Raw genomic sequence first — 11802 nt, 5'->3', positions numbered from 1 at the left:
CATGAAAATGCGGTACTTCCGCAAGTAAACAAAATAAAAAACGTGATAACATAAAATGTGATGACTGAAAATAAACAAATATCACATAAAGAGATGACAAGAGCAGGATGAAAGGTATTTAAGTGTTTCTTTTATAAACAAACATTTTGTGTTTGGTAAGTAGCGAATTATCAGAGAGCATCCTAAGATCCATTCAATCACCACAAAGACCCTGATATAGTAAAGATTTTAGCTGGTCCGAGTCACTTTACTATGATGGTGTTCTACCGTATAAGGTGTAAACTACTGCACCACGTAACAAAATGAAGAGAAAAAATTCACGAAGGTTCACCGCAATTCAGCCGAACCTTAATGCAGAGCGAAAGCTGCTTTTGTGCAATACTTCGCACATTTCTTTCTGACATTCGTAACTTTCATTTTTATTTGTTGTTTTATTTTGTATTTTTGTTTTATTATTTTATGGTATTTTTGTTTTTATTGTATTATTTTCATTTTGCATGCCGCTGCCTCCCAAGGTCGTTTTGCATACAGACATAATCTTGATGAATGGGAGGAGTATTTTATTATATATATATATTTTATTATTTATATTTTTCGCTCCGCTGCCTCCCAAGGTCGTTTTGCATACCGACCTGACCTTGAAGAACGAATGGGAGCAGTAGAGCTTTCGCTCTAAAAGAATGATCCTAAGCATTACACAAAAAGCACATATAAATCATTTTTAGAAAGCACGTGCAAATTTTCTATTGTAAGGTGGAATTTATTTAAAACCAGTGGAACGCTAGACTGCATCATCTGAAGTTCATAGTTCGTGTGAGATCTCTGGACATGCCAAATTCTGTGTGGCTCACTGAGCATGAAGAAGCGTTGTTTTGAAGGTTTGACAATGTTCCAAAAGTGTGTGTGCCTTTATGTACTTCACATTTAAAAGGTGACAGGAGCTTAAACATGTACAACTTATCTAATTTCACAGTTCTGAGTTCCATGAATAAAAGAGATGTATGGTTAAACCTGGTTATAATGATTAACCCCTTGTACAGCAAGAGCTCGTTTGAACTTGCCATAGTTGCCGTGTCACTACCAGTCGCCCGAAATTCGGTCACGCAGGCTCGCACAATGCCACTACGAGCGGGTTGGGGAGGGTGGGGGAGGCAAGGGCGCCACGGCTGAGCTAGAGAACATGCGCGGCCGCATCACTGACTGCGGAGGCATGTGCTTCTACCCGCATGTTCCCTCCCTCGGTTTTCCCCTCGCTACTGCCCCAGGAAACGGACTCCTCACCCTGCGTCGCCGGTGCGAGAGCTATCGGCGCCAGAATCCCGCGAGCAACCGCGCAGCGGCAATGGACACACACTGCAGATGTCATTTCTTTTTTTGCTATGCCCTATTTTTTTTTCGCTGCTTTTGAGCATGAGCTGGTGTGCCACGTGGTATGACGTTCCAAAAGAGAAAGTGCCAGAGATGCGCCGACAGTGCTAAAGCACAGCGCACTGTGTCAACTGCAGCCGCTCGTTGCGATCGGCGTTCCTCTCCTGTCAGTTCGCACTTTGTCGTCACGAAACTTTTGCTTGGTTCTGCCAAATTTCGAGTAACTCAGCACCAGCTAGCATATAGATGGCGTAGCCAGTTCGTTATATCAAGGTCAACAGCCGCAACAGCTTCCTTACATGGAGGCCTCGAATACACGCGCTTAAATAGGGGCATCGTTGGGGAATTGAGAAACTTCCTAATATCGAGATATGTGCCATATCGAGGTTCGTTACATCCAGGTTTAACTGTACTAGATGACAGTAGCGTAAATGCAATCCAAACTAGGCAGCATAGATTAAATGTTTTCGGGGACTGGGAGTAAAAACAAACTTCCTTAGCATACTCACTGCCTTCGAAAGGTTGGTGTGCTGGCAGTCAGTGTGGTGGTCCCTGTGGGGACTGCCCCGCCTCATAAGGGTTTGTTTCCCCGTGGTGTCCTTTCTAGTTACCTTAACTAACATGGAAGGATGCCAGCGTCGCAGCATCGCAAACGGCGTGATTTCTACGCGTGAAGCAGGCAGCTCTCCCTACTGTTCGGGAACTCAACGCGCACTGACATTCCAGCACGACACTCCGTTCTCTGCCGGTGGGCGACGCCTAATGGGGACATTTTCCCTCTAGCTCAGCCCGTCGGGCCTCGGAGCTTCTCCCCTGCCCTAGCGTGGGAGAACATTCACTCGTAACCTTGCTGTTGAGTCGGGCAACCTCAATTCCTTTGCATATTTCTTGCTAGCTGGCGTTAATGTTGTTGTAGCAATACAGTGCAGTCCACTTATAACGATACCACATATAACGATATATCGGTTATAACGATGGGTCGACATGAGAGTGTCATTTTATGCATTAGGTCTATGGGGAAAAAAACCATTTATAACGATAGGTTATTCACCGCATATCGGATATAACGATCAAAATATTGCCGTGCAGATGGCTTTTTCCGTGCAAAATAATCGTAACATTTGCGCTGCTTAGTTCCCTGAAACGAACGATGTCGAGACGAGGCGATGTTTACCTCCGTAAGTTCGTATCTGCCGCCATTACCACGCTGCGCGTCCCGCGCAGCCCGCGCACCGGAGAGTACTTGAGTAGGCGCAGCGCGTCACAAGATGGCGCTTGCTGCTTCATGCGCGTCGGTCACAGTCGCTCCGAAAGAGAGAGAAAGAAAAAAAAAAGCGACAAGCAAAGCGGCGCGGTGGTGCCCGTGCCGCACCCAGTCTCTCTATCTCGCGATAGCAGGCTGACGCCACCGAAGCAGCGTGCAACCAACGGTACAACCCAGTTCAAAGATGGTGCCGACAAAGCGTAAAGCTGTGTCGCTTGACACGAAGATGGATATTTTGCAGGACTCTCGACGCGGCTTCAAGGTGAGCGCCCTCGTGAATGAAGAAGTATGAGCTCGCCCAGTCGACGATATCAACCATCTTGAAAACCGGAAGCACCGCGACTGTGAAGGCAGGAGCTATCAGCGGCCATGCCGATCAGCGGAAAAGGGTTAGAGACCCTTTGTACGCCGATGTTGAAGAGGCACTTTACCAGTGGTTCATCACAACCCGCGCGCATAATGTGCCTATTAGTGGGCCAATACTTGCCACCAAAGCGAAAAACTTCGCTTTTCTTCTGGGACGGCCAAATTTTGAGCCTGGGGGAGGCAGGATTCAGCGCTTTAAAGAGCGGCACAGAATCGTTTACAAAAACGTGGTAGGGGAAGCGGCGTCTTTAGACACAGAGGCAAAGCAGCAGTGGCTGCAGACAACGCTGCCCGGCGTGCTGGAGCGCTACGCGGAATATATAATTGCGACGAAACTGCTCTGTTTTTTGAAATGTTGCCGTCGAAAACTCACGCTCTTAAAGGAGATCGATGCCCCGGCGGGAAGCACTCGAAACTTAGGGTGACCGTGTTGCTGTGCGTTAGCATGGACGGGAGCCATCGTCTCAAGCCTTTCATGATCGGGCTATCAAAGAAGCCAACGTGCTTTAAGAATCAGCACATCCCGGTCCGCTATCGCAGCAACAAGAAGGCGTGGATGACTTGCGACCTGTTCGAAGAATGGCTGCTCGAGTTCGACAGTTTAATTGAAGCCCAAGGAAGAAAAGTAGTGTTGCTACTTGACAACTGTAGCGCACACAGCGTTAACCCGAAGCTAACATCTGTCGAATTGATGTTTCTGCCTTCGAATACTACGACAGGCCTTCAGCCGTTGGACGCCGGCGTGATCGTCAACTTTAAAGTCCTGTATCGGCGGCGCATGCTGGAGTGGCTAATTTTAGCCATTGACCGCGCAGCTCCTGGCACGTCGGGTCATGCAGACGGGCCCCCTGACCTGAACATCAGCCTTTTGAAAGCCGTGCGCTTCGTTTACGGTGCATGGTATGAAGTAAAGCAGTCAACCATATACAACTGCTTCAAAAAGGTGGGCTTTGTGCGTCAGGACGAACTTCCCCAACCCACTGAGACCAACACGGTGGAAGCCCCTGACATAACCGAGCTCTGGGAGCTCGTTCCTACTGGTGACACAGGTGGTGCGTCGATGGAGGAGTTTTTGACTGCAGACAGTGCTGCCTCGTTCTGCGATGAGGTCACCGACGAGGCGATCGCCGAAGATGTGCTGTCTCGACAGACGGCAAAGTTGTGCGACAGTGGCGACGGCAGCAGCAACAGTGACGAGATTGACAGTGGCACCTTGACCCCGACCACGATGTCCACGCAAAGTGCACTGTCGTCGATCGACTCCTTAATTGATTTTATGCATGCGAAAGGATTGCCGCCAGTGTTCGCGCAGCAGCTGGAATCCATGCACACCGTGGTTGTGAAGCTGAAGCTGCCGCAAAAGCAAGTGCAGATTTCGGACTATTTCGGCGCGCCTAACCCTTGACATGGTTACTGGCGCTAGAAATAAAGTTTGTTTTTCACAGCCTACTTTCTACATCATCTATTCTTTAGAGCAAGTAGCGAATTCAAGTTCGGAGCTGCAAAGGTATGTTCCACGTTTTTTATTTTTTAAATTTTTTATAACCAGTCCAGGTATAGCGATCATCGGTTATAACGATCATATTTTTCGTCTTTCTCGATATCGTTATAAGTGGACTGCACTGTAAATGCCTTGTTTGTGTCACCTAGTGTGTCGTTCCTTTCTTCCCTCAGAGCAAGACCCGCCGTGGTCGGCGCGCTTTTGGTAACGTACGCGATCACGGGGTGGGGTCTGGCGGTTTTAACTTTGTCTGCTGCGATTAAGTGGGGAGAACGTATTATCTCCCCTATTCAACCCCACATCTCACAGCATAAAAGCATTCAAAATTACTCCCAGGGATTTAGCTGCACGAGGAATCGGCCCGCGAATCTGGAAAAAAAAAGTGCGGCCCTTACACAAGTTTCTACGGTAACTTTTACTCCCAGGGATTTCGCTGCACGAGGAATCGGCCCGCGAATCTGGAAAAAAAAAAAGTGCGGCCCTTACACAAGTTTCTACGGTAACTTCCAAGACCTGGGTTTTTTTAATGCGCACCAACATCGCACAGTACACAGGCCTTCGCCTCCATCGCAATGCAACCGCTGCAACTAGGACCAAACCTGTGTCTTTCGGGTCAGCAGCCGAGTACCATAACCACCGATCCACCGTTGCGGGTGTGTTACATTGGAGTGAATACAGAATACACAAGAAACTTCAGATGCATACACAGCCACCGTCACAATGGCTTGAAGCCCTAGGTTTCATTGGTTGCGTGTGTTGGTTGCATTCACGTGGTAGGGTTTACTGACCGCTACATTCCATCGCTGGCCACTGATGCTCAGGGTTGCAGCCATGAAAACATTTTGGAACGTTCCCAGCTGAAAATGCCCACTGCTCCAAAATTATTTGTCTTCACAAGCATCTGGTTTCTTTGGTGCAGCAAAGGCATATTTTTTCTTGATCTGCCACCTCTGGAGCAGACAGGTAAATAGGTAAATGCAAAGTTATAAAACTAGCGCAAACGGGGCAGCTGGAACACCACTACGAGTTACATCAAGAGATGCATGTCAAAGCCTGCGTGACCGAATTTCGGGCGACTGGTAGTGACACGACAACTTCAAACGAGCTCCTGCTGTACAAGGGGTTAATCATTATACGTCAACCACAGCTTTATAGAGTGCAATAGCGGTCGTGGTTTTTTATTTATTTACATACCTACAGCGCCCTTGTGGGCATTAGTGTAGGGGGGAAAAGAAAAAACGATATGAGTGCACAGATGATATACAGTCGAACCCAGATATATCGAATTCGACGGGGATCGGAAAATAGTTCGATATAGCGAAAATTCGATATACAGATATAGGCCAAAAAAGCACTCGCGATCATAAAAAATTGTGGCTTACCAATTGGAACAGCCGCGAATCACATAGCATGTGCACACAATATGAAAGCGCTTTAATTCACGGAAAAAAGATCACTAATTTTGGGCTGCTTTTTCCTCTGAGAAATGAAGTCTAAAACACTAGTTTCAATCTTCTCGAGACTGTCTAGGTGCGAGAGCCCAGTGCCTTCCATTTCGCCGCAACAGCGCTGAATCAGGCTGAACGCTGACGCCAGTTCAGTGGCTGTGCACGGACGCGTTTCTTCGAAAACACAGTTGCCCTCGTTGTCGCTGGAATCACTGTCTTGAACGCCAGCTATTCCGGCCACAATGTCCTCATCAGCGAGGTCGGCTACCGCTTGAACTTCGCTGTCAGCGTTAATGAAGTCATCAACAGTAACTTCGGGCGGGACGGTGCCGGAAAAATTGGACAAGTCGCGGAACGCGTCCTCCAAGCACTCATCGTCATCTAAAGCTTCCGGACATTCATCTCTAGCCACTTCAAGGCCTGCCTTGCCAAAACAGTTGGCTACTGTGGCCTGCTTCACGTCGCCCCAAGCGCCGGTAATCATCTGGATCGCGCCAAGCAGGTCAATCTTGAGATCGGTTCCCATGCGGAGGTTTATGAGGAGCCGTTGAATAAGTCGCTTCCGATAGCCTACCTTGAATGCCTTTATGATACCCTGGTCGAGGGGCTGCAGTCTTGCTGTGGTGTTCGGCGGGAGAAACTTCAATTCGATGTGCTGCAGCTTGCAAGTTGTTTGAGGGGCCGAACAGTTGTCTACCAGAAGGCAAACTCGGCGGCCCGACTTGCCCAACTCAGCGTCCCAAGCCTGCAGCCATTCAACAAAAAGTTGACGTGTCATCCAGGCCTTCCTATTACAGCCGTAGCGGACGGGAAGCTGTTTACAGTTCTTGAAGCAGCGCGGTGACTTGCTCTTCCCGATCACGAATGGGCGTAGCTTGCACGAGCCGTCCATGTTGGCTGCAAGCAGCACCGACACACGCACTTTGCTCATTTTACCACCGTGGCATGTGGTTCCACGAAGAGCGAGTGTCTTATTCAGCAACATTTGCCAAAAGAGACCAGTTTCGTCTGCATTAAAGATTTCTGCAGGCGAAAACTTCTCAGTGATCTTCGGCCACTCCTCAGAAAGCCACTGCTGCATCTCCTGGCTGCTGACCCCACTTTCGCCTGAAATGGCCTTTCCTACAATGCCGTGGCGGTTTATAAACCGTTGCAGCCATCCAGTGCCACCGCAAAAGTTCTCTTCGCCAAGAGCCGTAGCAAACCATTTGGCCTTTTCGATTAAGGTCGGGCCATCCACGGGAATAGTATTTTTCGCTCGGATTTCAAGAAACCACGTGTAGAGTGCCTTCTCCACTTTGTCAAAAGCAGCAGGGCGCACACGACACGCTCCCGAGCGACTTTCCTCACCTGCTTTAAGCTTGATGTCCTGCTTGTTCTTTAACAACGTACTTAAAGTACTCCGCGGAATGCCTAATGTGTCTGCCACGGAGGACTTCTTTTCTCCATTCTCGACACGCCGGATTACTTCAAGCTTTCTTGCAAAGTCCAGATTCTTCCTCTTTTTTATGTCCGCGGATGCCATAGCTCACCAGATGACTGCAATCACACACGCTACACACGGCACGTTGAAACAGAGGTACGCACAACAACACGCACGATGTGCAGATGGAGCAGTCCGAGCGAAGCCTGTTCGAGCGACAGTCAACGGGGCTGCGAAGGAACGACAAAGGGAAAAGAAAGAAGAGAGCGGGGAAAAAGATCGGCGGAATATGCCGTCGAAGGCGCTATGTTCGTTTTTTGAGCCCTCTCTGGCTCTCTCGTCTCCCCTGGCCCACGAGCGACCGTGCCGACCCTTCACTCTCTCTCTCTCCCTTTTCCCAGGAAGCGTGGCTTGGAAACGTCGCCGCGTCTCCATGCCGCGCACTCTCTACGATGAGCTCCAATGCCCTTGCCCAATGCACACGCCGGCGGTAGAGGAGGAGCGAGAGAGCTCGCGCCGGTGGGGCGCAAGAACGGGGGAAAGGCTCTGCGTCTCCGTCGCTAGGCGACGGCCACGCATGCGCAGAGGAGGAGCCTGCTGACTGACTCTGCGGAAAAGTTTACCTCTGAGGACCGGACACGAATGTCTTTGGAAAAGCGCACCTTCCAGGGGCGCAGCGCGGCGCGCCGTTCGATATATCGAATGTCCAACGAAAATGGAATTCGATATACTACGCAATTGTCCTATACTTTTACATAGTATTTTCAAGGGGGTAATCTGTGTGTTCGATATAGCCAATAATTCGAAATATGCGGGTTCGATATATCCGGGTTCGACTGTATAATACAAATTCAGCTGCAATTTGAAAGGCAGGAAAAAAGCAGTGAAAAATAAAACGACACGTATACATGTAGTTGTCTTGATATTTGCGTCACTTGATCCCACTGTATCGTGGTAAGTGGAAAAACAGGCATGAGAAGTTAAAAGCAATGCTAGAACCCATTAAAAAAGAATATTTTTCAGATCCTGGATAAAAGACGAAGGGGTCCTGGAAACAATTTCTCCTGGCAAACCATTCCACTCATGTATTGTCTTAGGGAAGAAGCTGTTCTTAAATAACTTTATCCGGCAAGCATATTCACGCACTTTTCGGGAATGGTCCGTTCGTGCAGATACATATGTTGGTTTCTTTAAATATCTATCTTTGTCGATGCCTGTTCTAGAGTTAAAGATATTATAAAATAGCGACAAGCGCAAGTATTTTCTTCTGGTTTCAAGCAGCGGCCACCCCAGGTTTTTGGAAAGATCGCGAGATCTTTTCGAAAAGTCATAATTACCTGACACAAAAGCGAGCAGCACGTGCCTGCACGCATTCAAGTTTTGCAATGTTGCACTGGGTTGACGGATCCCAAGTACTGCAAGCGTACTCAAGAATTGGACGTACATTTGGCAGAAACAATGTTTCCTTTAGCTTAGTTGGTGCCTGATTAAAGTTTCGTCTGAGGAAATTTAACATTCGACTAGCTTTCAGAGTTATGTTATGTATATAAGCATTCCATGACAAATTGGCAGATAATACAACCCCCAAATATTTGTATTCGCTTGCAACCGACAGGCAAGTTCCACCCATGACATAATTGGAAAGCATTGGTTGTTTTTTAGTTGTAAACCTTACCAGATTGCATATGGATAAATTAAGGGACATCTTCCAGGACTGGCACCACAAGAACACGGAGTCCATGTCAGTCTGTAAATGTTGAGAGTCCGCCGCACTGGTAATTTTGCGGTAGATACAGCAATCATCCGCGTACAATCGAACACGGCTGGTGGTACGGTCAGTAAGGTCGTTGATATAAATCAAGAAAAGTAGAGGGCCCAAAACTGACTCCTGTGGGACACCAGATAATACAGACACTTCCACATAACTGCAGCGTAAAAAATTACGAGCACAAAAAAGGGGAGAAACACATACGACATGTGTTTCTCCCCTTTTTTGTGCTCGTAATTTTTTACGCTGCAGTTATGTGGAAGCAAAGTAACCAACTTGCCCAAAAGCTCGTTTTACTAAATACAGACACACTCGATGAGCACTCACCGTCCAGAACCACGCACTGTTTTCTTTCAGACAGGTATGCTTGAATCCATGCTAAGAGATTGGCCGGTATATTAAGAAGGGATATTTTGTGTATGAGGAGTGCATGACAAACGGAATCAGATGCCTTCTGAAAATCTAAAAATATACAGTCCACCTGCGTACCTAAGTTAATTGAGGCTGCAATATCATGAGTAAATTCAATCAATTGCGTATCACAAGAAAACCCAGCCCTAAAACCGGGCTGCGTTGGTGAAAAGTTTTTACTCTGCAGGTGATTAATTAGGTTAGTGTAAATGACATACTCTAGTGTTTTACACACTACGCTTGTTAAGGAAATAGGTCTGTAGTTACATCTTACGTTCTTCTCACCGCTCTTATGAATCGGAATTATGCTTGCATTTTTCCAGTCAGCGGGCAAAACTTCTTGCTCAAGAGAGGTTTCAAAGAGTAGTACTAAAAATGGAGCAATAGCTAAGGCGCAGTTCTAGAGGACAAAATCTGATATGCCATCTGGACCAGGGGCAGAATGTACATTAATCTTCTGCAGTAAGGACACGATACCACATTCGGAAGATGATACCTTATTCATTTTTGTTAAGCTGGAAACGCATTGCGACGCGACGACTGCGGTGGCAGGTTGCGAGAAAGCAGATTAAAAAATGCATTAAAACTTTCAGCTTTTGCCTTTTTATCAGCATTGTAGTTTGTGCCGTCAATAACATCTGGAATAGCCTGCTTGGTATTTTTGTTCTTTTTGACGCACTTCCACAATTCCTTTGGGTTGAACAATGTTTCACACTTGTATATTTTAATTTTGCTATTTCGGTTAATCCAAGAACCCACTTAATTTGCATACTTTGTGCAGTCTGACAGGCTTCGAATTAATGAGGTTCTATAGTATTTGTTATCTCAGGTCTCAAATCTATCAATCAAGCTCGACTAAATATTCCCCTTCAGAGTCCCTTGAAGGTTCCTGCATGCAAACAATGACCACCTAGACACAAACCAAAGTCTAAAATTTAGTGCACACTTCGTATCGTGCATCAACAAGCCCAAATGTCTACCCTTCAGATGCCCTAAACAATAGGGTGGTGAAAATATTCAAATATTTTGAACACTGAAGCGAATTATATGTGGTATTCGATTCAGGTGTCAAGGTGAACCATAATATTTGGAAATCTCAAATATTTTTACAATATATTTCGCAGTTCGAGAATGCTACAAATATGCCATTATAATCGGGACAACGAAAGAAATCAACCATCACAATTGGCATCTTATTATTCTAACTTCTTGGGGATTGCTGAAACATCCGAAAAATCAACTTCAGCTGAAAAATTCCAATCAGCTGAATATTTATACAAGCTGCTCAAAAAAGCAGTCAACAGCCTTATACACCGCCCCAAAAATCAGTGTATGCCGGCTTGCAGCATGGTGTTTCCGGCACGTGTGCAGCCCCTTCACTGGCATCTTTCAACTTTCCCATAACGGAATATGCCTGGCAGTCGTACGAATGCACAGTCACGCATGGGCAGTGTGGTGACATGATGTGTGAGGTTGGAGAAACAGCAATCAGGTGTGACATGTCCAAAATTTCAGCCACGGTTACACATCATGTGTATCGCAGGCGTGACTCGATTGGCGCCACACAAGCCTTGAAAATGAATCGTGTCCGAAAAGGCTGCCGCCAACTTTTATATTTAAAATGAGCTTCATGTGAAGCTTCACGTGTTAAGGCCTTAAGGCTGTGACTTAAGTGCACTTTGACTTGCTAGATGAACGTTGCTGAATGCAAGCTGAAAAGCATTTATTCTAATTTCGCTTTATTTATTTCAACTGCCTTAGCGATTTGTGCCAACGACTTCTTTTGACATATGCATATGAGCTCTAATGAGCTGCCTCTTTTTTCCGCCACTTGTACGCAGTCACTAACTATTTATTAAAACTGAAAATCACAGTGCCAACGGCAGTACGAGGCAACAAGCGGCCACTCTGCAGTTGCTCCAGAAGAACCATGCAGCAGTCACCACATGCAGACAGTGGGAGCTGGCCTCACCTGTCAAGCACTTCCCAGAAGTTCAGCAGGTTGGCCCTGTCCAGGTGACGCTTCTGCTTGCTCAGTTGAATCACGTGCACAGCCCACTTGGCCACGTTGCTGTCCAATGTGATCTCATCCCACTTGAGGTGGAACGCCTTGACTACAGAACAGGGGTGACAAGAATCAGTGCCTCCCATCCACTGCACTCTTTTGCACTACCTGTGACCCAAATGTTTCTCGCCTTTAACTACCCTCCTGGCTGTTGCTGCAGTTGGGCCAAATGTCATTCGCATCTTAAT

At 47.0% G+C, this 11802-nt stretch overlaps 1 protein-coding gene across 2 annotated transcripts in view; it reads right to left on the bottom strand.

Moving 5' to 3' along the window:
- The window catches only part of LOC144116335 (parafibromin-like), a 198262-nt gene that overhangs the window by 47799 nt on the left and 138661 nt on the right, over positions 1 to 11802 (bottom strand). For both annotated transcript variants that reach the window (XM_077651082.1, XM_077651081.1), the window contains exon 14: positions 11522 to 11663. In XM_077651082.1, the coding sequence (XP_077507208.1) occupies positions 11522 to 11663 (142 nt within the window). The remainder of the gene's footprint in view (positions 1 to 11521; positions 11664 to 11802) is intronic.

Source organism: Amblyomma americanum, chromosome 1, assembly GCF_052857255.1.
Source record: "Amblyomma americanum isolate KBUSLIRL-KWMA chromosome 1, ASM5285725v1, whole genome shotgun sequence".
Taxonomy (NCBI): Eukaryota; Metazoa; Arthropoda; class Arachnida; order Ixodida; family Ixodidae; genus Amblyomma; species Amblyomma americanum.
This window is presented reverse-complemented; position numbering and strand designations above follow the sequence as displayed.